Consider the following 24,899-nt stretch of genomic DNA (forward strand, 5'->3'; position numbering starts at 1 on the left):
AAAAAAAAAAAAAAAAAAAAAAAAAAAAAAAAAAAAAAAAAAAAAAAAAAAAAAAAGCCCATGAAATTCTGTTTTGGAAAGTGGTAGGGACGTGGACAAAGATACTCTACTTACGAGAAACTTTATTTTATTTTGTACAAATTTAATATTTATTTATTTATTTATTTATTTATTGTAGCTTTCTATTTTCAGCTTATAATATGAATTTAATTCAAAATTTAAATATACGAAAGTCAAATTAATATTTACAAATTTCAAATTTCAAATAATAAATTATAATTTAAATATTATTACAGAAGTATTGTGAAAGAAGATGGGCGATGTTGTTTTCATGGACAAGGCATCAGAATATCGGCAAAATTAAAAATTAAAAATTAAAAATTAAAAATGGAAATATGCGGTGACGTCACCGTTTCGGAACCCGTGCGCACCGGGTTCATGCCGCATCTGATCACTTCCTCCCCCCCCCCCCCCCCACCCCCCCCAGCCGTCTTTCATAGAAAGCCAAACGCCTTTGCTCAAATGATCCTCCCAACCACTTTTTTATTTACTTTTTTATTTATATTTAAATAATATAATAATTTTTGTATTTATTTATTTATAATAAGAAACCTCCACACCTCCCAATCAATATCTCCTCCCTCAACCTTCAACTTTATCCTTTCCTTCTCCCACAAGTTTTCTTTTCTCGAATTAAAAAATGATTATATTGAGTTAATTTTTATTTTTTTAATTAATTCCACGTTATTCCAAGGTTATATTAATAAAATAATAATTTAACGATATGATAGTGAAAAAAGTGGAAGTGCTTTATAATGAAACATCTCATTCAAAGGCCTACAAAATGGAGGAGAAATCTTATTCTTTTTCTTTTTTTTTTTTATTATTATTATTATTTATTTATTTTCAATGATTTTGTCAAAGAATAATTTCTTTTAGTACAATAATTATTAAATTTTATTATTATTGTTATTATTGATTTGAATATAATCAGATTGTGGAATAGAATCTGATTGCACTCTTCCTTAAAAATGGAACAAAAAGAGAATATGAATTATGCATTTTTATTTTTTTTGTTTGGATTCTAAAATAATCCATTTAGAATCAATTTTTAAAATATATTATTAATTTTTATAATTCTTATACGTGAAAGTAAATGACGTATTTGTTGTTGAAGAAATGCGAAACTGGCTCAATAGTCAAGAGTGTAAATGTCATTTAAAACGTCGTTATACCGACACGCAAACGAACGTCAGCTCGACGTTGTAAATGCCGACATTTTATTTATTAACTATTAAAATAAAAGCTAACCCATTTTGTAAATTTCATAATTGACATATTTTTGAATTTGAGAATTGGAGTGGTCCGTGATTAAAAAAATAAAATAAAAATAAAAGTAAAAAAACTTTGGGGAGGAGAGAGAAAGTGATGAGAGAGAGAGAGAGGTTCCCAATAAAGTAAGACTTATTTTTGTGTGGAGGGAAACAGGTACACGTGAGACTTGCATTCACTTCAGTACTTTTCCTTTTTATTTTTTATTTTTTATTTTAACTATTTAATTTTTGTCCCGTGGTCCTCTCCATTTTTTTTATTATTAATTTACTTGGAAATTTGTTTTTATTTCTTAGGCCCAATCTTCAAACCCATAGTTTGGCCCGAAAGGCCCAAAAGGCCCAAATGTTTGGGCTGTTGACAACATGTTAATGGGTCGATTTCATATTCTTCTTGTTCAATCTATGGACTTCGACCAGCGCCTGGATGAAGCTACGAAGTGAAACCAGAGCAAATTCAACGAGACAATATGGCCATTGCCCTGTTCTAATCTCCAACCTATTTGGGTACCCAAAAGGGTCTGTGCGTGTGTGTGTGTGTTCGTGGCTCAACATTAATCGGAAACCTATCGTTGTGGGTATTCTTTCCTTAAACCCCATTTCTTGAAATCTTATCTCGATCTTGGGTTTTCTTTTGTAGTGTCTTTCTTTTACGTGGTTTGGGCTTTTCTTCAACTTTAAATCTCCTTCCCTTGTTTATCACTTCTTTGATTTTGATCATCTTTTCGTCATTTGTGCATCTTTCGCCGCTTGATTTCGTTTTTTTAATTTGTTTTTGTGATTCTTGCTCTTTTTTAAGCTTTGTGTTCAGGACTGCAGATTCTTGATTTTGGCATTTTTCTTTGATTTATGGTAATGTGGACTCTTCTTATCTTCAAACCTTGTTGTTTTTCTTTTTCCCCTTTCATTCTTCGTTGTTAATGTTCTTGTGGTTGTCTGCGTTTCTAGCCTTTTTTTGGAACTCTGGTTTGCATTTCATAAATTTTTAGATTATGCGAATCCATATTAACAACAAAATGAATCATTGGGGGTGAACTGTAATTCTTAGTCATTGATATTTGAGATTCTATGCGTTGTGTTAGGTTGAAATTGATGTCGCATTCGATAAGATTGTTTATTATATCTACTTCAGATCATCCCTTCTGACAAAAGTTTGAGTATCTCCCTATGAATTAGTAAATTAGGCACTACTAAAAAAAAGTTGTGATAAGAAATGATCAATTTTTCGGCTCGCACCATGGTTAAGCGGGGGAAGAAGCTCGACTGGATCCCCCCACTGACTTGGCCAGTGCGTGCCTGCCCCCATCGGATTCCTATCTAATGACTTGGGACGTAATCGGGGAGAACAAAAAAATATTGCCTTGATGCCATTTGTTGTCGTTGATTGTTGGGTATTACGACTTTCTACAATGTTATGATATTGTCCACTTTGAGTACAAGCTTTCATGGTTTTGCTTTTGGTTTCCCTGAAAAGTCACGCACCAATGGAGATGTTTTTCTTATTTATAAACCAATGATCAACCTCTTAATTAGTCGATGTGGGACTCCTCTCCCAACAATCCTCTACCATCCTCCCCTTGAGCAAAGTACACCATAAAGCCTCTCCTAAGGTCTATGGAGCCCCTCGAACAACCTCCCCTTAATTGAGGCTCGACTCTTTTTCTCTAGAGCCCTCGAACAAGTACACAATTTGTTCAACACTTGAGTCACTTTTGACTATACTTTCGAGTCTCTCAACTTCTTTGTTCGACATTTGAGGATTCTATTGATATGGCTAAATTAAGAGCATGACTTTGATATCATGTTAGGAATCATAACTCTCCATAATGGTATGATATTGTCCACATTGAGCATAAGCTCTAATGACTTTGCTTTTGGTTTCCCCAAAAGGCCTCATACCATTGGAGATGTATTTCTTACTTATAAACCCATGATCAACTTCTTAATTAGCCGATGTGGGACTCCTCTCCCAACAATCCTTAACATTGATGGTTGTTGCAGTAACATCGGTGGCATCGAAATGCGTTCAAAATGACCCACTTTATAGATGATCCCTATACACACTTTTGAATGTAAGACGTTTCCACTACGTAAGGAAAAACTTGAATTATTGTCTCGGTTCACTGTTGTAAACCGTTGTTTCATCTAGTGCCATCCTTTTATCCTCTTTAGAACAATGAGTGATATGGAACACATTGTGTCTTAGTTTTTTTAGTGAAATTTTATTTTTAATTGGTCCAATTAAAACGTTTGTAATTCTGCATTTTGTACCAATGGAATGCTTTCATTTGCTGATTTGTTCTTGTTTTATCTTTTATTTCTGCTAATTCCTCAGGCTACACCACCATGAGTATTGGTTCAATCAGTGTTTGCACGAGGAACGTTATCCCTCTGAACTTCCGTGTTTGCACACAGATGGGCAGCAACATCTGTACGGTGCTTTCCCGAAGAACACCAACTTCATGCTGTTCTTATGGAATTTCAAGACCAAAGTATACTGATCAATCTGTCACGATCATATCATCTTGTTCACCAAACACTTGCCAAAGAATTCAGGGAGGCTGTCTCAGTTACTGCTTCTCGAGACGGCCAAATGACTTTGAGGCTTTAACGGTTAAGGATTTGGTCACCAACAGAGGATCGCGTGGAAGAGGACTTGAAATTTCACTGGCTTGCAAAGGTATGAATGCAAAGATATCAGTCCCCAGTGATGGGATGTGTAGCAAAATCAAGTATAACATGCGATGGCCAGAAAGATGTGCTTCTGCTTCTGCTGGCTTAGTTTTTGGATGGGTGGTTTGTTGTTCCAATTCTGAACCAGTCCATGCCGAAGCAGCCTATGACAAAAAGGGTAATGAAGAAAACTATGATTCATCTCATGTCAAATTCTCTCGTGGAAAGAAGGTTTACATCGACTATTCTGTCATCGGTGAGCTTCGAAGTCTTCCATTTCCTTGTTTTACATTAAATCGTGTTAGTAAAGTAGCATAGATTAAGCAACCTGTTTGTTCTGGACAGGAATTCCCGGAGATGGACGATGTTTGTTCCGCTCGGTTGCTCATGGAGCTTGTTTACGATCTGGGAAGTCAGCTCCGACTGAGAGTCTTCAGAGAGAATTGGCAGACGAGTTGCGGACTAAAGTACGTTACACACATCCTACTGTAGGTATTAAGATTCGTTTTTACTTAAAATCCTGGATCACCCATCTTTCAGGTTGCAAATGAGTTTATCAAGAGACGCGAGGAAACAGAATGGTGAATCAATCTCTCTCTCTCGACTTGAGTTTCATATCAATGGCGTTATTTTTGTAGGATAAAACATGAACAGTTGGTTGTGTTGTCAACAGGTTTGTGGAAGGCGATTTCGATACTTACGTGTCGAATATGCGAAAATCGCACGTCTGGGGAGGTGAGCCGGAGTTGTTCATGGCTTCACATGTTCTTCAGTAAGCTCTTGCTCTCACTGCGTGTGTGTGGGTGTGTGTGGGTGTGTGTGTGTGTGATGAAGAGGGTGTGATTGCTGGTGCAGGGCACCTATCATAGTGTACATGTACGATAAAGATGCTGGTGGGTTGATATCCATTGCTGAATATGGCGATGAATATGGGAAGCATAATCCAATCAGGGTTCTCTACCATGGTTTTGGCCATTACGATGCCTTGCAAATTCCTTCAAATCAAGGACCAGCAGCAGGTAGATCAAAGCTTTAGTGTTGTAATTCAATCAATTACATCTTTTTTATTCTATAAAATATATCCAAAATTTGATGGAACGAGTTCAACTTAGCGTTGGGTTGACGCTAAGCCTAGTCAATCGCACGAGCCCCGACTGTATCTTAGGGCTGCAAGTAGACTTGTAGGTCGAGTTTGTCTTGTCTAATGAGAGTTAAAAAGAAAAAAAGTAATGTTAAAATAACATTACATTTGTGAAATATAAAATTTCTGAAAATAAATAATAATAATCCACCCTGGGCCCACCCCTAGTTTAGTCTAATCTACGTTTTATAGGCCTTTCTCAACTGGTCCTCCCAACACTCGGCCCACTTCCCGGCCCACCACGTCACTCCACTTGTCGCCTCCCCCGGGCCCATCAGCCTCTAATTCGTTAAAAACATTTATGAAATTGAAATTTAAAATTAATAATTACATAGTTCAAATTGAGACCGAGACCCGCAAAGGAGAAGTGGGCCCATAGGGTTGAAATGGACAGTTAACCCCTTGGGGTCGGGTGGGGGTCCTATGCAATTGGGCGAAGTACCTTTAGAATGGGCTGATGGGCCTTAAAAACGACAACGTTTCATTATTTATTTATTTTAGAAAAAAACACTTTGCATCTGTTTGGCTGCTGCTTCCCTATCCTCACAACTACACACCCAACCAAATTCAACGGCATATTGTTATTATTGTTATTATTATTATTATTTCTTTTTATCCCCAATAAAATTTAATATAAACTTCTAACATTTAAATTATTTACAGCCGAATACTAAATAAATTTCATGATTTCTTTTTATTTATTATAAAGTCAAAAATGTTTTCCAAAATTTTACAATATTGTTGGGGCATGCATTTAATTGCTCTTTTTAAATATAAAAACAATCCTCGAATAATCCAACAGAGTAATTATAATTTATTATTTAAATTGAGAGTTTCTTTAATTCATGAAAAAAAAACTAATGAATATTAACTATAATTTAATGATATGAAAATAATAATAATAACAAAAAAAAATCTAACTTCAACACCCATAATTGAAAAATACGTTATTTTTTAAAAAAAAATTATATAGAAAAGATAAAAGAAATAAAAAGGAAGCAATAAATTGGAAAATAAAAAAAATATAGTTGGGAAAATTGAGAAAATGAAATGTAATATATTAAATGATGAAAATGATTGGAGTTTTTTATTATTATTATTATTTTGTGGGACCCACTTGGAATCATGGCTCCAGCTCATTTGATAGTACTCTCCCATCTCATACCCCTCTCAAATTCTCCATCAATAATTTTATTTCTCATAAATAATTGGTTAAATTATAATTTTTTAAAATAATTTAGTAGATATTTTTAGTTTTATTGAGTAAGCATGTCATCATAATTTGGAATATATATTTAAAATTTGATAACCTTTGTATTCGCGTGTATCATTTCTAACATGATCGTATTATTTATTTCGCTTAAACTATTTTTTGGAGCGAAAATTATTCCCACAAACTAACACAGTCAATCAATAACTAAAATGTCTCTCTTGTCCTCCATGGTTCTATGTTTCCTAGGAAAATTCATTCGAGAACAGAGCATTTCTTATTAGGGTGTGAAAACAGTAAAATTGTGAATCTTATGGCAATACGTAATGAGCCAAAACATATAATATATGCTAGCAGTGGGCTTGGACTCTTATAGTTGGTCACCCAACTTAAAATTGTTTCAAGCTATTTGAGTTAGGAAATGGACTGTATTGATATAAATAGTAACTATAGGTTATTTAAAATATTTTTTTAACTATAATTTTATATATATCTTCATAATCACATTTGTCTCAAAATTTAGTATAATTTTTAAAAATATTTTAAAAATAAAAGTAAAGCAAAAAAATAATGGGAATGGAATAAAGTAAAAGAATTTAATTTAAAAAAAAAAAAAACAGAAGCACAAGATTGACTAGGTGGATAGTTGCCAAATAAGGAAACGTCTACTTAACAAACACATTTTAAAACCGTGAGGCTGACATAACTATCTTGAAACATTACATGTATGAAACGTCTACGTAACAGACACATTTTAAAACCGTGAGACTGACATGACTATCTTGAAACATTATATGTATAAAAGTTTATCAACCATTACTTTTTTCCGTCGAAAAATTTCAAATTTTGTTAACAAAAGGTCAACGTTTCATAAAATTTTTGTTTCACCATCGTCAATCAAATTATTAGTAAAATCTTATCTATTAATTAACTAAATCTATTTCATTTGACGAAATAAGTTAATAAATATATAAATTAGTAGCGTGCCAAATTTATATATATATAATCGAGAAATTTTAATTTATTAGAAGTAAAATTAAGATATATATATATATATATATATATATATATATACCTTTCATTTTTTGATAAGAAAGTGAAATATTTTGACCCGTTTATTATTATAATTATTTTTTTTAAAAAAAGTGGTTATTATTATAATTCTTTTTTTTTTAAAAGGTGGTGAGCTGGAAATATCAGATCCAATTAAAAGATAGTGTTTAGAGTAAAGTTGATTAATTAGGGGACAAAAAGTTCATAATAATGACTTAAATTTGCCAAACCCAATTGGCTGATATTTTCTACTTGTGGGGCCTACATGTCAGAGATCAAACTCTTCCCCTGTCACACACGTGCCTTCTCCCAATGAATATTTTACACGTGTCATCTGGATAATTTATTCCCACTCTCCCTCAAGTGGTCTATTTCATTTTCCATACCTGGTTTGCCGCAAATTGTTTTTTTTTTTTTTTTAATTATTATTATTAATCTTAAATATTTCATTTTTTTGATTTATGAAGGCGAAAATGACCGATTATGAACCCGGTTAACTCGGAGACATTACGAGTCATGCAGCTAAGTAATAATGGCCGAGATGCAAAGCCATCGTGTAGTAACGTAATGTCTCGATGATATTGTTACAAATGGTATTAGAGCAACACTTCTTTCAATAAGATATGGTTTGAGGACGAACAGAGGCGAAGACTGGTAGACATGTGACACCAGAAGAAAGGAGAGATACATGAATGAATTAAAAACCACATCTAAATGAGAGCAATACTGAAGATACGATGTACTTATATCAACAAGGTACACCTCATTTTTGGTGGCTCAGTCATAAAAACTAAAAAATTCTATATTGAATAATCTCCTAATTGAGACAGAGCATAGACGTTTCCCTAAAAAACCCGTTTGACTTTACCTTGTTTTTTATGCCCTAAAACCCTAATTTCACGTCTTAATCTCTTTTTTCGGATTGCTTAAAGTTTGGAGTAGGGTGACTAACCATAGATTAACCTTTTTTAATTTAACTAAATATATAGAGATTAAAAAAAGTTACCATGGGTCAATATATTAATTTTTAAGATAAGGTCATTTCGGTGTCTCATTTTCTTAATTATTCTGTGGTGTTAGGGGTCGGTCAATACATAGATGTGGACTATAGAATATTAAATTATTTTAACGGATTTCGAGACATAAAAATGATATATTAAGCTTTTACATAACCAATATCATATTATTTAAATAAAAACACAAAATACCATCCGGACAAGTTGATAGTCAGATTCTCCCATCGAGCAATTGTTCTCCGCTTATGTAATTATTGAACTATATATAAACTTTTACTATATGTTTCAAATTAGGTCATTTAATTCTTCAACTTGGTCTAAGGACACAAGTACTCGTAACAATTGACAACAGAGACGTTGAATTGATAATATTTAATTCTTGTCCACCTATACGTAAAAGGTTAATAGACGAACACAATTCAATTCATGACTATATTTTCTCGACCCGTCTTTTTATTCTTTTTTTATCAATCAAAATTCAAACATGTCAATTAATTTTAAGCAACGGGAAATACCCATCTTTCGATCCTATTCTCTTCATCGATATAATAACACAAACAGATTTGATAGAGCTGATGCAACAGAAACCCTAAAAACGGAATTTAACATCACTAATCATATATAAACAAAAATCGACCCATAATCATTCAGGGGACCATACTACGACGAGCATCAACATCTAAAACGTTATGTTTCTTTCTCGGGTCAATGCTCGGGAATCAACTAAATTACCGTTCTCTCCCTACACAAAAACAAATCAAGTTAACAAAACATCATCTTCTTTGATTGAAATGAAGATGAAGTAGAAAAGCAAAAAAAGGGGACAAAAAATTGTGTTGGTGGTCCATGAGAAAGTCACCATCATCAGAGAAGAACTGTTGAGAGTAAGAAGCGTAGAAACCATTTTCTTTCTCTCTGATCTTTATAAAGAATTCTTGGTTTTGCGTATAATTGTGCAGTCCTTGTTCATCGGTACCACCAAGCAACGTTGCTTTCGCTATACTTCAAATGGGCTCGAGGAGTAATCTCTTGGGAAGATCGATTGATTAAGAGAAAGAACAAACTTGATTGGCTGCCATTGAAGCTCCACCTCTAATTTCCCCCCTTTTTCTTCTCCTCAATACGCCTAAGATTTAAACGATTCATACCCAGATTCTGTTTTGTTTTGATTCACCTCCATTTCCGCTGTGATTGATAGATTGATTAGCTGATAGGATTTGTTGTTGTTGTTGAATTTGGAAGTGATTTGGTGGATTTTTCGAGTTTTTGTTGCTGTGAATGGAGATTAGAGTGGGGACTGTTGGTGGATCCAGTCCAATCGGGCGTCAATCGGATGATTCTGGACTTGAGTCGCTTCAATTCTGCGAAGAAATTCAGGGGTTGATGACGATTCCGGCGGAAAATGCTAGCTCCTTTACGGCACTTCTGGAACTTCCGGCGACGCAGGCTTTAGAGCTTCTCCACTCACCGGATTCCGCCGGTGGTGCGACGGCGGCGGTTGTGACGGATGATTCCGTTCCGAAACCCTACTTCAGTGCCTTCAATTGCAATTTGACGTTTCCGACGAACTCGGCTCTAATTGAACGCGCTGCGAAATTCTCTGTCTTAGCCGAAGAGGATTCGCCGGATACGACAAGTAAAGTGGCGTTGAATTTGGAGAAGGTGAAGAACGAGCCCACCACTGAAACCGATTCGAACCCTAATCCGTTGCAGACATTAATCTCCGATCCGGCGGTGGAGAACACGAACCAGAGACCGACGAAGAGGAAGGAGCGCGAGAAAAAGGTAACCAATAATCCAACGAACAAAGACGAAAAACTTAGGGTTTGGATTTCTATGATTCTTCAGCAATTTCGATGTCTGAATTTCAATCAATTGCAATCTTGAATTAATTTAGGGAAAAGGGTCAACGAAGAAGAGCAAGAACGAAAGCAGCGAGGCGGCTGAAAAGCTCCCCTACATCCATGTCCGAGCTCGCCGTGGTCAAGCGACGGACAGCCATAGCCTAGCAGAGCGAGTAACCTTGTTAATTAATCTGTACTTAAGGTGTAATTATCCATTAATTCTGCAAAATTAACGCATCATTTTGTTCTTCTTGGTTTCCAAAGGCGAGGAGAGAGAAAATCAATGCTCGGATGAAGCTTCTTCAAGAACTGGTCCCTGGATGCAATAAGGTCAGTTAGTCTTCGTAGTTATGCAGTCATTATCATAATTAAATTCTCTTTGATTGAGATTTGTGGAGTTTTATTATTATTTCTGTCTAATTGTCTGCCAAAAAGTGGAATTATGTTTTGGATTATGAGCTTTAATAACGGGGTTTGTCATTGTCATTGTCACCTTTTCTGCAATAAAGTGGTTGCTTTTGAGCCAAGGGAAGTGCACTGTGGAGCTTTCTCTTTATCTTCATTCCAGATTTTTTCTCTCTTTCTTGCCTTAATTTTGCATCTAACAAGAACCCAAATTCTAAAATGAGAGAGAAAAAAGGAAGAACAGCTCAAATCATGAAATGGGAAGATGAAGTTAGATGTTATCTGTTTATTTTGGCCTAGAACAGCTCAAATTAGCTCTCTGTTCCACTCATCAGTTCTTGGTTCAGTTTTTTACATCCCTAGAGATTGCTTGAAACTTCAGCAATTTTCAATTTAGTTCCAAGGGAATGAATGCTAGCTGGAGTTGGGTTGAAGCAGCTGGGGGACATCTATAGTGGGTATGTCGAATCAGAAGAAGGGCCCCATATGCTTGTTGGGATTGTTGATTCTCTTTGGAGGGGCCATGGTACTGTCCATCTGTTTTGAGTTTGGCATCCATCATAAATTGGGTGACGAATATAGGATGACAGAAGAGCAACTTCTATCAGAGTATATGCATATATACCAAACTTCCCCTCACCTAACTTCTCAGGGATGTGAAAAACATGAGAGCCTTTAGAGAAATATCCATCCCTTTACCTTTTGAAGATCGGGTTGAAAATCGAGCGCGTTTTGTGCAACGCGTTTTGTATTAAAGGGATTGAGACTGGCCTTGCCTCTCTGGTTCATTTCCATGTGATTAAACCATGATCAGTATCTTCTGAAGATTCAGAAGTAGAGAGAGATGAAGATTATTGGTTTACTTGATAATTTCTAGAGAAGGTTGGTGGCCCCAAATGTGAAAGATTGAAGTTTTTGTAATAGTCTAAGTTCACCGCTAGCCGATATTGTTGTTTTTTTTTTCTTTTCTTTTGGGTTTTCTCTTAAGGTTTTTAAAACCCGTCTGTTAAGTAGAGTTTTCCACACCCTTATAAACAATGGTTCGTTCTCCTCCTCAACCGATGTGGGACCCCTCCAATCCACCCCTTTTGGGGCCAAACGTTCTTGCTGACACTTGTTCCCTTCTTCAATCAATGTGGGACCCCTTCAATCCACTCCCTTTGGGGCCCAACGTCCTTGCTAGCACACTGTCTTGTGTCCATCCCCTTCGGAGCTAAGCCTCATCGCTGGCACATTATCCGGTGTTTGACTCTGATACCATTTGTAACAACCCAAGTCCACCGCCAGATATTGTCCTCTTTCGGTTTTTCCTTTCGAGCTTCCCCTCAAAGTTTTTAAAACGCGTCTGTTAGAAAGAAGTTTCCACACCTTTATAAACAATACTTCGTTCTCCTCTCCTCTCTAATTGACGTAGGATCTCACCGTTTTCTTATTTATTTTCTTTATAAATTCTTCGGTATATCCTTTCCATGAATGATTGTGATTGTATGATTAGATTTAATTTCATAATAATGTTTGGGCGTCACACCTGTCTGTTTTTATTGGTTTTGGTGAAGTTTTTTTGTTAATTTTGTTCAGTTCATGTTGGGCCCTTTTAGTTTTGTGGATATTATCATGCCAAGAAGTTTCACTTTATTAAGTGCTGAAACAGCTCAAGTTAGTCTGGCTAAAGCGTGGCTGTCAAATCAAATTATTGGATGCATGCTTTTTTGATTGTGCCTATCATAAAATGTCAACATATCCAAAACAGTACCTTTTTTCGTGTTCTAAATTAAGGTTTTACATCCACCCTTCCTCCCTCTCTGTGTAGATCTCAGGTACAGCCTTAGTGTTGGATGAAATCATCAACCATGTTCAATCACTGCAGCGTCAAGTGGAGGTCAGAATCTAAATACTTCAAAAAAAATTTAGATTTGAGACTAAATGGCTTAAGCTTTCTATGATATGAAACTGGTCAAGAGCTCCAAATGCATCATTTTCAGTAGTTACTGAACCATTTTTGTAAAGATGAACCAATTCTGTTGATCTTGCCATGTTTCAGTTCTTGTCAATGAGGCTTGCAGCAGTTAACCCCAGAGTTGATTTCAACATTGATAGCATATTGGCTGCAGAAGTACGTATCAGTGTTTCTGCTTCTTTTTTCTTTATCAGCTTTTCTGTTCGAGTGTGAGGAGCTTGGGAGGAAATTTACATTTTGTTCTTTAATGTGTGTCATGTTATGTTACTGTGTACTGAAATTCAGAACGAACCGATACTGGAAAGCAACTTTCCGAGCATGGTTGCGCCGTTGATGTGGCCAGAAATCCCAGTAAGTGGAACCAGACAACAATATCAACCACAATGGCATTTCGACGGTGCAGTTAACCAGCGAGCGTGGGCGATGGATGAACATAATCATCATAACTTCAGCACCCCTGAAAACTCTCTTTTAAGTTACGACTCTTCAGCGAATTCAGGTAATAAAGAGGTCTTAGAAAATAGCAATACTGGAAATTTGAGAATTGAATTGAAACTAAGTTGTATCACTGTGATGAAACAGCATCTCTGCACTCAAATCAATTGAAGATGGAGCTGTGAAGGAAACATTATACTATTTTACATGTAGCTACTAGTAGTGTATATAGCCATATATATATATATATATATATGATAGTAATAATAGTAATAGCAGAGTTAGCAGAGAAGTAGAGAAGTAGAGAATCTGCCTCCACATTCAAGTAGTTCTTCTCCAAGGTTCTCTCTAATTATCATCAGGGTCGAGAGCTGAGCATCGGCACCAGATTGCTATCAACAACCAGAGAGGAATGTGATTTGGTATCTCCAATTCTTAATATCTAAATTTTTATGTGTATACTAATTGGGAGGCTGGTTTCAAGCTAATACTGAGATTGCCAGATTAAAATTGTATTGATCGTGATTGCAATTGTTAAAGTGATTGCTACTTGACCCATTCCCTTACTCCACTTATTTCTCCAAAACTTTGTTCTCCCACTGCCCTTTTGAACCTCTCTTTGTGCTCCTTTTCCATTTTCCTTTGAGATGTCCATATGCAAAACACAGAAATCTATGATATCCAAATCAAGTGCCATAGTGCGTTATATACTGATCATTGATGTATTGTTTAGTTTACCTCTGTGAACTCCAAATTCCAGCCATGGTAGCTTTATAATAGCTACAATCAAAAATCCAAAACTAAATCATTATATTGTTGAAAGAACATGTATTGAATCCAACCAAACATTAATCTTGGATAGGCTGAAACATTGAACATTCATTAAGAACAAAATAAATCACTTCATCCTGGAAAACCATAGCCATCACATTTCTGCAGTCATTCAGAAGGACAGAATCAAACAACCGATCGAGCGGGGACTTTCATCAAAGATGGAATTATTACTTCCTCTTGGATTTTTTGGAGGATTTTCGGCTCTCTAACTTCTTCTGGGCAGCCTCAAATTCTTCTTCAGTTGGTTCTGAGGCATCACCTCCCCCTCCCCCATATTTAGATACCAATGATGAGAACATGGAATCAAATCGTTCTTTCCTCTCACTCCGTCTCTGAGATATTACTGCATAGAGATCTGTTTCTGATTCTCTATGAGACCTGTACACAAATCCAGCACAAGGTAAGCTTTGATACAAAACGAGATTTGGCTGATATAAAACTTTAAGTAACATCATCAAAGCAATAAACATGCAGTGAAAACTCACTTCACCCTCTTCCTCAAAGGACTGGTTGGTGGCTTTGTTTCAGATATTTTCCTTGCCCATTTCTGGTAGGATTTCGTTGCTTTTAGTTCTCCTAACAAAAGTTAAGAAAAGATAAAGATTAGCATTGATCACATCAAAGGTAGCTGCCATGAAATGTATCAGAAGTAGTGATCTTAGAGCACAACAAGTATACGAGAAGTTTATGTAACACAGTCAACTACGTAATCAAACATTCACTTCAACATAAAACTTAATACTCAGTTAGAAGACAATTGCAATTATACGAGTATCATCAGGACAAAAACCAGAGATAGGTAATTCCTTGCCATGCTGGCTACCAATACAAAACCAAGATGAAAGCTCACCAGCAGTAATTTCCTCGTCTAAAATATCCTTGAACCGGTGTGAATCAAGCTTGGGATCTGAACAAAGCATTGAGCAGAACAGCCTGGGAAAAAGAAGCTTTAAAAAGCAACTTGGTATTTGTACACAAGAATAGGACAGTTGGGACACTCTCATTACCTGTTCATATTACCCTTGAATTTCTTGAACAAATCAATCAAATCTTTCTTCTCTGACTCAGACCCTCTGTAATTTGCTTCAAATTCTTCTATGTCAGCTTCAGTGACCTACAATTAACCATATATCATTATAGACAAACTAGTTTCAATGAGATTATGAAAGCATTGACATTTCTGTATGGTGAAACCTTTTTGTACATGGTTCTGAAAAACTCATGAAGATTCTGAACAACTTCGCCTGCAAGATCCTGTGATGTGAAAGAAACCCACAAAGATGTATTAGATCTTCACTTTCAAATAAAGCTATTCAACTTCTTTTCACAATGTAGAGTCTAGGATGATGAAATTCTTTTACACTAAACTGTAATAGAGCACAATTATATTAGTCGGATGCTTAATTGTGTGCTTTGAAGTGCCTTGTAAATTTTCCAAAATGATGCATGCACATAGTAAACTTATGCATCAATGTACCATTCAAATCCTTAGCCTCTATCACTAAACTACAAATGTGTTATAAGTTCAGTTTGTACTTACGGCATCATCAATACAGCCAGTTTGATCATAAACTGCACGCTTCTCCTCATCCCCAAGAATCGACATAACTTTCTGCAACTGCTGAAATTTCTCTTTCGCTTCCTAATGAAGAAAATTAATAGATAAACAACTATTGATAACTTCTAATAGAGAAAATGAAATATGCTTAATGAAAATTAGATTCAATTAAGTTAAACTGAACTAGAATTCACAGATGAATCAGCATTCACCTCATCTCCAGGGTTTTTATCAGGATGCAGGCGAAGTGCCAACTTATAGTATGCCTTCTTTATTTCCTGCTGAGAAGCTGTCCTCTCCACTCCAAGAACCTTCATGCATTATCATAAGCCAAAATTAGGAAGTGAAGGACAGAATTGGCAACTACATTTTAGTGATGCAGCATTCAGAATAATAAAATGATTGCAACTCATCAATCCATGTATCTATATATATATATATATAGATATAGATATCAGCACGTTATGGGTGAGCGAAAAGTAGGATTCTCTCCAGTTTCATTGATCTGGGCAACTGAACTCTTCACTCTCACAGAACCAGGGTCTCTCACTCACATGTTCATCAAAGCCTCCAACATTAGTCCTATTTCTTAGACAATGAATGGGTGATTAAAGGTTTTTTTCCCTCCACGTCTTTCTCAAGCGAACCTCTAACTTCCCTTTTCTTTTTCATTTGAACGCCATTAAGTGACAAGATTGACCCGGTTCTTGTCTCAAAACTAACCAATTCCCACCGCCTTCAAAGAAAGGTTAGACATTTGAGCACGAACAACCATCTTCTCCTTTTAAAATTAGAGATTAAACAGCAACAGCACAAATAAGAGCTATAAATCGCAAGACGATAACGTCAACGACTGTACGAAAACTCAAACCGTAAATAACAAAGGAAGAACGAAAGCCCATTCCATATTTAGGGCAAAAAGAATCTCGAGACGAAACGGTCAGTCGACAGCAGAAAAATTCCAGAACACCTATTAACTCACAACGTACCTCGTAGAGGCTGTTCTGATTGGTGGAAGATTGGCTCGGAGACTCAACTTGCTCTTCCTCGTCTTCTTCCATCGGAACCCTAGATTTCTTCTTCTTCGCCATAGCAAACGGAGTAGAAGCTCAAGAGAAGACAAGAATCGCAGAGCCTAGGAGATATACGATTCGATGAAGAAGACGATAGTTGCTTGTTCGATCGATTTCGTGATTCTCAGTCACCGAAAGACTCTCATTTGCTGGATTTTATCCCTTTCTTTTTCCCGCCATGACGGCCTTGGGGTTCGCTTCTTTCCCGCGCAATGATCTTCTACATTCGGGCGTAGCGTCAACAAACTCTATATTAAATCTAAACCGTTCGTTTCGATTTAACCACACCCCAAAAATTTCTCTTCGTGGTTCAAAATAGTCATTTAAAAAAATTTCATTTTTCAATATAATCTTTGTTAATAAAAAAAAATTTAAAAATATTAATATATGAATATATTTTATAAACACTAAAATAATTAAAAAAAATTCAAATATTAATATTACAACCGTCTTAAACTATTAGAAAAAAATCGACAACAAAGTTTTAGTCCAAATATCATAATTAGAATCTCAAAATTAACTCATTCACAACATTAAGAACATTAGTTATCGAGGACACTGAAACTAAACATTTAAAAAACGCTCACTGACATTCAACCAAACTATAGGGACAAAATTGAACTAAATTAACTAACTTTTGATCTAGATTTATGTAACATACCTAAAAGGTCTGAAGTTCCCATCAGCAGTATTGTCCATTTCCTCAAGCTACTGGATGATTATTTCACCACCACCAGCAGGCAGCAGCAGATGCCCTGACTGGTTTCGACTCCAAGCCGACAAGACATGCTAATGTTCTTAATATTGCAGCAGCTGCTCTGATGCCAAACTCAATAGGATCAGAAGAATCTGGCAGTACAAAGATTTTCAGTTTTCATATCAATATTTCAGAGAACTGTTCTTAACCTTCTTTGAATCACATGCTACTTCAGTTCATGTATCAAAAACTTTTAGACTAATGGTAGCAGAGGATAAGAGAACTCAAGCTTACCAGTAATCTCCACAAGAGCATACTCCCCCAACTATATTATGAAACCGGTTTTTGTCCCATAGGATTACTGTCTTAAAGTGTGAGATCTCACATCGGTTGGAGAGAAGAATGGAGAATTCTTTATAAGGGCGTGGAAACCTCTCCTTAATAGAAGTGTTTTAAAATCTTGAGAAAAAACCCACAAGGAAAAGCCTAGAGAGGACAATATCTACTAGTGGTGGGCTTGGGCTAGACAAATGGTATCAGAGTCAGACATCGGATGATGTATCAGTGAGGAGGCTGAGCCCTGAAGGAGAGTGGACACGAGGCATTGTGCTAGGAAAGACGCTGGGCCCCGTAGGGAAGTGGATTGGAGGGTCCCACATCGATCAAAGAAGAGAACGAGTGTCAGCGAGGACGCTGAGGCCCGAAGGAATGTGGATTGTGAGATCCTATATCGGTTGGGGAGGAGAACGAAGAATTCTTTGTAAGGGTGAAAACCTCACTTAGCAGACGTGTTTTAAAACCTTGAGGGAAAACCAAGTGAAAACTTAGAGAGGACAATATCTTCTAGCGGTGGGCTTATGACAATCGACGCAAACTCGGAGGCTTTTTATGAGATGGATTGTTGCTCCTTCAGGAGTAGCAATCAACCCAACGCCAAAGCTAGCTTTTCACTATGGCCTAAAGCACCTTCTCTCTCCGTTCCTCGTGCACATCATACAAAACACAGCTCAAACAAGGAACATAACCGTCTTCCTTGAATTTAATGGATAATTCCTTTACCTTCTTTGCCACCTCCACCCTTCTTGGAAGAGTGTGATCACTTGCATGGAAAGTATGGGCAATTTGATCAAGCTCTACCCATTTTTCTGCAGACGCATATCAATTTGAAAGAATCGTATAGTTACCCTGCATTTTCAGGCTCTATCTCTAGAAGCTTCAGACCCACTATTATGCCCAATTGACAACACAACCATAACGTTCAATATCTGTTCAACTCCATCCTTTCCTTTGGCATGTTATAAAATATTCAAGTCCCCAATCCAACTGCCCATGGCTGCAACCAGATAAGACAGACAAATATGTGATGCTGTCAGCTATAAGAGTGTGATCCAGTATCTATCTATAGACGATAAACACACCTTGAGACGCAGAGATCATCCTCTAGAGGACTTTTCATAATTTATCTAATAGAACCTAGGCAAGGATTTTGTACTCACAAGTAATCAAACTATCATCACTAGACTAGTTAGTGTGGAGGGACAATCGTATGACCATACTGCATTTGATCACCAAGAAAACTCGTAGGATATGATACTATATCCTAGATAGGGGTCACTATAGCTTGATGTCATTCCATCTTCGCCCTTTGTTATTTACATCGACCCTTATTGACCACTAATTCAACCCACGGTGGTCTAATGATTTTCATTTTATTTTCTAATGAAGGACTAATATCTATGAACAATCCATGCGACGAGTGAAATTTATTGTTATCTAGAATTTTTATTTTCTTTTTACATATCTAGACAAGCTCGTATGTATCTCGACTAATCTCGTGAGACAATTGGCACTCGCTCTCTCTTTGTAATACAAAAACTAATATGCCATGATCTTAATAATACTTCTAATATTCATCCAAACAACACTTCTAACACATTGTTTTTCAGCAACAACAATCTTCTCTGCCATCTCACAAACCCATTGACACAAATAGAAGAAGAAGAAGAAAAAAGTTACCTGATTTTAACATTTCCACAAACACATTCAAGGCTTCGAAGGCAAAACAACGAATAAGCCGAAATCATCACCGTCCCAGAAACCCAATTCCTCTGGGGCATTTCATCAAACACTTTCCGTGCATCACTTAAACAATCGCAGTTATCACACAGCTAACAAATTCGAATCATGTGGGCATGAACTCTTTGGCCTTCTCTAATAGCCCTTTGGCCATTTACAGCAATGCTTCCTTCAATTCGCCATTGGAACAGAGTTTCCAAGTTGGGCGATGGGGAAAGTGAAATTTGGCGGGAGAAAGTGTAGTAAGAAACAGAAGAGAGGAATAAATGCTTGATCTGAGAGTACAAGCCGAAGATCTTCCATGGCAATTTCAGGTGTAAAAACTTCAATTCTCCTGATTTAAAGCATACAAAGTTTATTTGATAATGTTTTCATAATTTCTCGTTTCTTAAAATTTTTATGAGATGAAAATAATTATTAAATACAATTTTATTTTTTATTTAAAAAAAAAAAAGGAAATAAGAATTAATAAACCAAATGTGTAAAATAAAATTATAAACAAAGACGTTATCGAACGAATATATAACTTTATACGAACACTACTGAACACCTTTCAAGTAGGGATTTTTTTTTCTTTTAGTGTCGTTGACATGAAATGTTCATTTTGACCTAAACTTTCTTGTTTGATCCCTTGATTTGGTATCTATGCTTTCATAACGTTATTCATGTCATTACTATAACGACTGACCTTCCATACATGTACAGGTCAAGGTCGGACTTTTTGTAATTTTAAAATAAATGAAAAGATGCTAAAAGACACTTTTGAAAAACCATGCTCGGGATATCCCTTCAAAAGAAACTTTGAAAAACATACCATTTATAAAATAATGCATAAACTAACCCTAAAATTACACGGGTTTGTCGTAAATCTATACCTTCGAACTTGTGAACAATAAATCGTAGCCATCGAAATATTTCGGAGTTTTAAGAGAATAATTGCGATATTAGATTGGTGAGAGAGGGTACGTAGATTTGGAGAAGCAAAGCATGTGGGGTGCAATGAATGTAGCATAAAATGATGAAACATAGGTTCAAAGGGTTTAGGTGAAACACATGCTTCATTGCTTCATTCATACTCACCTTTATTTGCACAAACTATGCTACCATTTTCCCTCAATAGCCCAACAACTTCCTATTTATGAGCCTGGGTTTGAGTTTTTAACTATTAGGGTTTAGGGTTTGTGACATCCCACCTCGGTTGAAGATGGAAACGAAACATTTTTTGTAAGGGTGTAGAAACATCTCCCTAACATACGCGTTTTGAAATCTTGAGAGAAATCTTGAAAGGAAAACCCAAAAAGAACAATATCTACAGGTGGTGGGATGGTGTGCCAACAGGGATGCTGGACCCCCAAGATGGATGGATTCAGAAATCCCATATCGATTGGAGAAGGGAACGAAACATTCCTTAAAAGGGTGTGAAAACATCTCCGTAGCAGACGTGTTTTAAAGCCTTGGAAAAAGCCCAAAGAGGACAATCATGAATGTCTTGTCTAAAAATTTCTATCTCGCTCTTATATTTAAAGTTATTGTCTGAGATGTCCCATGTTGGTTGGGGAGAGGGTGTGAAAATCTTACCCTAACAAACGCGTTTTAAAACCTTAAGGGGAAGCCCAAAAGGGAAAACTCAAAGAGGATAATATATGCTAACGGTGGGTCTGGGTCGTTACACTGCCCTTATAGTAACTATTGTTTACGAAATTAAAATAGATTATAAGCCTCATACGACGATTTCTATATAAATACCAAATTAGTCTATATAATAACAATTCCAAATTTTGAATTAGGGTTTTTGGGGGCGATGGACATTAGAAACCCTAGAGTTTCTGAAGCTCGTATTTGAAGAATTTCTAAAACTTGTGTTTGAGGTAGGGTCGAGTTTGGTTAATATGTTTTTTTAAGGTTGTTTTTAAATATTCATTAACATATAATATCATGAAATTAAAAGCCCAGATATTCAAATCTACAACTCAACACGTTATTCAGGTCGTAACAAGAAAAGACCCATATATGAGCTAAAAGCAACACTATGCTAGCTCATCTTTCCTTCATTTACGAAAGCAAATTTCCGACACAAAAGGTATTGGAAAAAAAAGATTGAAATAAAGTTCGCACAAATTAAAGCAAAGTGAGAGAACACAACCAAAAGTTCAAAAGATTCAGGCCCGAGTCAAGATATCCAATCTCTGTATTTCTACAACAGTATAATGTTATAGCCAATCTATTAGGTCTATCGATCACTTTAGACCAAAACGTACGAAACTTTATATCTGAAATCTACTGAAATCGTCTCGAATATCGTCAATTTAAGGCAAAGTTAAGGCAAAAATGGACCATGGTAAGGGAGCGTGGTTTAAAGTGTAAATGAGATACATGATGGCCAAAATATAAAGAAAGAGATCATTTGAAAACATACCACCTTGCTCCCACCATCTAAAGTTTGCAGAAAGTAACACAAAAAGACCAAATATGTCTTCTATCTCCACTTTATTCTCAATCAAAACGTCTCGAGATTTGAACTCTCAACCTAAAAATTTGTTGATAACAACAACGGATAACGAACTTTTACGATGGTACGATATTGTCCACTCGAGACATAAACCCTAATATCTTTGCTTTCACGAACCAACTAAAAGGGTACATTTTACAAATAGGTTATAATTAAATTAAAATTTTAAATTTTGCCCGAAAATATTATTTAGTATTATGTACAAGGATATATATATATATATATTTTTGTACGACTAATGTGTAAGAACAAAAATTTAAATTTCCGACCTTTAGAAACCAAATACATGTTTATATCGCTAAGTTATATGCACGTCGACATGATTTCATGGTTACATCACGAACATCAACTTATTTCCAAAGCATAGGCCTATTTTCCTTGACCTAATTGTTAGGTTAACCAGAAGATTTGGCAGAGAGGAGTATGGTCTATAGGGAATAAAGGGAGACAGAGCACATGTCCTTGTTGAGCAAATTGGAAAGAACAGTTTTCACAAAGTCAATGCTCGATACATCTATAGTCATTCTCGATTCTCGTTCGAATTTTCATATGGGTTCTGTTTTAATCTCGAATATTTAAGTTATTTAATTGTTATCTCGATTTTGATACCAAAAGCTCGACACTAATGACGTAAGACAGAGTCAAGTACCAATATTTACTGAGGAAGAAATGAGATTATTTAAATCTGATACCAAATGTTAAATTGTCATTGAACCCAGAAAAATGTCGAAGCAGGTAATATTGTTCTCCGTTCTATAAAGGGTAAATTTGAATTTTCACGTTATTTAATAATTTAAAATAAGGAGAACACACATATTTCATAAATGTGATGTACTCATGTTGCATGTTTGGTTGGCTTGTTGATGAAGGTTTGATTATGACATTTATTCCATTTTTAAAGGCTTAAAGAATAAAAAAAATAATAATAATTCCTTTTATATTACATTGGTGGAACGAGAACGGAACATTTCTTATAAGGATGTGGAAATCTCTCTCTAGTAGATATGTTCTAAGACTCATGAGGATGAATAATATCTGCTAGCGGTTAGCGGTGGGTAGTGTGCTAGCAAAGACGCTGAATGAATTGTGAGATTTCATATTAATTAGAGAGAGGAACCGAACGTTTATAGATTTTTAATATTATACGAGGAAAAGAGAAATCCAATAAAGATAGCATGGATTTGTGTAATTACATGGGAAGAAGATATTGCGTTGATGGTGGGGCATCCATGTTTCTACAAACACTTAGCTTTTTTCAACAACTTTGGATTTGATTTGAAATTAATTAATTAATTAAACCAACTAATCGTGATTATTAACTAATGCTTCCTTGGTTTTGCTATAATTTTAAGATCTTCTCTTCGCAATTAACCATTCTTTTAAGGAATATGGATTATTGACGATTTGATTTGATAGCATAAACGTCAAAATTAATCTTTTTCGCTCGATCTCGATCAATATCTCTTTATGATCTTTATTTATGAAATGACTTGTCGAGGAGTGTCAAAATCCACTTCAAAAAATCGTGAAGTTGACGACGATATGTAACGGACCAAAACTGATAATATTTGAGACCACATTCGAATGAAAGTTTAACGTGGTTTACTTAGAATAATTTTATGTTGGGTGACCTGTTAGAAAATTTTATGGGATGCATGTGAGTGAAGACAAAACATGTTGGAATGACTCATGTTGGTCTTAGGAAACAAGGGGTAGCTAATATGATCATGTCGCAGGAGATGCAAGGGGGACTGTCCATGTTGGTATAAACCGTAAATATCAACTCCATTAACTATACTTACATATTTTTATGATATCTCGGTTCATTTACGTGCTCCACCTCTACTCGAGCGTGAGCTGCCTAACAATTTTCATTTTAGTTCATCTTTAAACCATATTGTAAATAAATATCATATTTTGTTATTATTATTAAATATTCATTAAATGATGACCAAAGAACATAATGTAATATTTGTTGCTATATGATAGTTTCATTAATGATTATATATCTTTGGTTGTCAATTATTTTTCAACATTTATTGAACAATGAATGAAGAACAAGAACATTTATTTTATTTATTGGAGAGAGAGAGAGGAGAGAGTGGGGGATGGGGGACACATAATTGTTCCCTCAATGTAATGGAATGTGAACACAAAGATGAAGATAAAGAGATAAAATTAATTCCAAACATAACTCCGACAAAATATTATTATTCTATATCGTAATCAGTTTCACGGTTTTAAAACATGTCTGTTAGGGAAAGATTTTTACCCTTTATAAAGAATGTTTTGTTCCTTTCTCCAACAAATCTTTAGAAATCGGGTTTATGAGATGTACAACCACCCATTTAATTTGACCTAAGTTTATGGAATTTGGAGTAACCCATTTGATTTTCTGTCCCGTGCATACCAATCGTTACAGTGTGAACGTGGTAACTTCTTCCAATAATTTCTTAGAAAGTCCGGGTGAAGCTAAGAGTTTAGGTAGAAGGTAGAAGTATGGAAGAAGCAAGCATGTGTTTGGTTGAGAGGGAATAACGGGGATTTTGCAATGCAAGAATAGTTCGTTTTGGAGGTCCTACATCGAATGAAGAGTAGAACGAAACATTTTTTAGGGTGTCAAAGACTCTCCTAACAGACACATTTTAAAATCGTGAGGCTGACAACGACACGTAACGAGCTAAAACGAACAATATTTGTTAGCGGTGAACTGGGAAACGAAGCATTCTTTAGGGTGTCGAAGACTCTCATAAGAGACACATTTTAAAATCGTGAGGCTGACAACAATACGTAACGAGCTAAATTGAACAATATTTGTTAGCGGTAAATTGGGAAACGAAGCATTCTTTAGGGTGTCGAATACTCTCCTAACAAACACATCTTAAAATCATGAGGCTGACATTGATACATAACGAGCTAAAACGAACAATATCTGTTAGTAGTGAACTGGGAAATGAAGCATTCTTTAGGGTGTCGAAGAATCTCATAATAGGCGTGTTTTAACATCATAAGGCTGACGACGATACATAACGAACTAAAGTGAACAATATCTGTTAGTGGTGAACTGGAAAACGAAGCATTCTTTAG

The 24,899-nt window shown here is 35.7% G+C and overlaps 3 protein-coding genes across 10 annotated transcripts; 2 read left to right on the forward strand and 1 right to left on the reverse strand.

Moving 5' to 3' along the window:
- The first annotated feature begins 1,718 nt into the window (after positions 1–1,718).
- On the forward strand, positions 1,719–5,230 carry LOC111481658 (OTU domain-containing protein At3g57810-like). 5 transcript variants are annotated; one of them, XM_023127208.1, is made up of 7 exons: positions 1,961–2,183; positions 3,333–3,403; positions 3,667–4,260; positions 4,350–4,471; positions 4,545–4,585; positions 4,678–4,776; positions 4,860–5,230. In XM_023127208.1, the coding sequence occupies exons 2-7, from the start codon at positions 3,379–3,381 to the stop codon at positions 5,038–5,040; spliced, it is 1,062 nt and encodes a 353-aa protein (XP_022982976.1). In that variant the 5' UTR covers positions 1,961–2,183; positions 3,333–3,378; the 3' UTR covers positions 5,041–5,230. The 5 variants fall into 5 exon arrangements, with proteins under 5 accessions (XP_022982975.1, XP_022982979.1, XP_022982976.1 ...); XM_023127207.1 differs by lacking the exons at positions 1,961–2,183; positions 3,333–3,403 and adding an exon at positions 1,719–1,909; XM_023127211.1 differs by lacking the exons at positions 1,961–2,183; positions 3,333–3,403 and adding an exon at positions 1,749–1,905.
- A 3,887-nt stretch (positions 5,231–9,117) lies between these two features.
- LOC111481679 (transcription factor bHLH48) lies at positions 9,118–13,651 on the forward strand. Of its 2 annotated transcripts, XM_023127239.1 has the most exons (8): positions 9,118–9,308; positions 9,384–10,209; positions 10,322–10,441; positions 10,533–10,598; positions 12,484–12,552; positions 12,715–12,786; positions 12,916–13,129; positions 13,213–13,651. In XM_023127239.1, the coding sequence occupies exons 2-8, from the start codon at positions 9,703–9,705 to the stop codon at positions 13,248–13,250; spliced, it is 1,086 nt and encodes a 361-aa protein (XP_022983007.1). In that variant the 5' UTR covers positions 9,118–9,308; positions 9,384–9,702; the 3' UTR covers positions 13,251–13,651. The 2 variants fall into 2 exon arrangements, with proteins under 2 accessions (XP_022983007.1, XP_022983008.1); XM_023127240.1 differs by having other exon boundaries at positions 9,118–10,209.
- Positions 13,652–13,810: 159 nt separating this feature from the next.
- Positions 13,811–17,676, reverse strand: LOC111481714 (chaperone protein dnaJ 6-like). Of its 3 annotated transcripts, none has more exons than XM_023127286.1 (10): positions 17,522–17,676; positions 17,192–17,379; positions 16,447–16,747; positions 15,670–15,768; positions 15,440–15,541; positions 15,094–15,153; positions 14,907–15,013; positions 14,750–14,832; positions 14,385–14,475; positions 13,811–14,277 (listed from the first exon to the last, which is right to left on the reverse strand). In XM_023127286.1, exons 3-10 carry the CDS (start codon positions 16,546–16,548, stop codon positions 14,067–14,069), a joined length of 855 nt encoding a protein of 284 aa, XP_022983054.1. In that variant the 5' UTR covers positions 16,549–16,747; positions 17,192–17,379; positions 17,522–17,676; the 3' UTR covers positions 13,811–14,066. The 3 variants fall into 3 exon arrangements, with proteins under 3 accessions (XP_022983054.1, XP_022983053.1, XP_022983056.1); XM_023127285.1 differs by having other exon boundaries at positions 16,447–16,750; XM_023127288.1 differs by lacking the exons at positions 17,192–17,379; positions 17,522–17,676 and having other exon boundaries at positions 16,447–16,753.
- Between the last annotated feature and the right edge of the window lie 7,223 nt (positions 17,677–24,899).

The sequence above is a fragment of the Cucurbita maxima genome, unplaced genomic scaffold (genome assembly GCF_002738345.1).
Source record: "Cucurbita maxima cultivar Rimu unplaced genomic scaffold, Cmax_1.0 Cma_Scf00007, whole genome shotgun sequence".
NCBI lineage: Eukaryota > Viridiplantae > Streptophyta > Magnoliopsida > Cucurbitales > Cucurbitaceae > Cucurbita > Cucurbita maxima.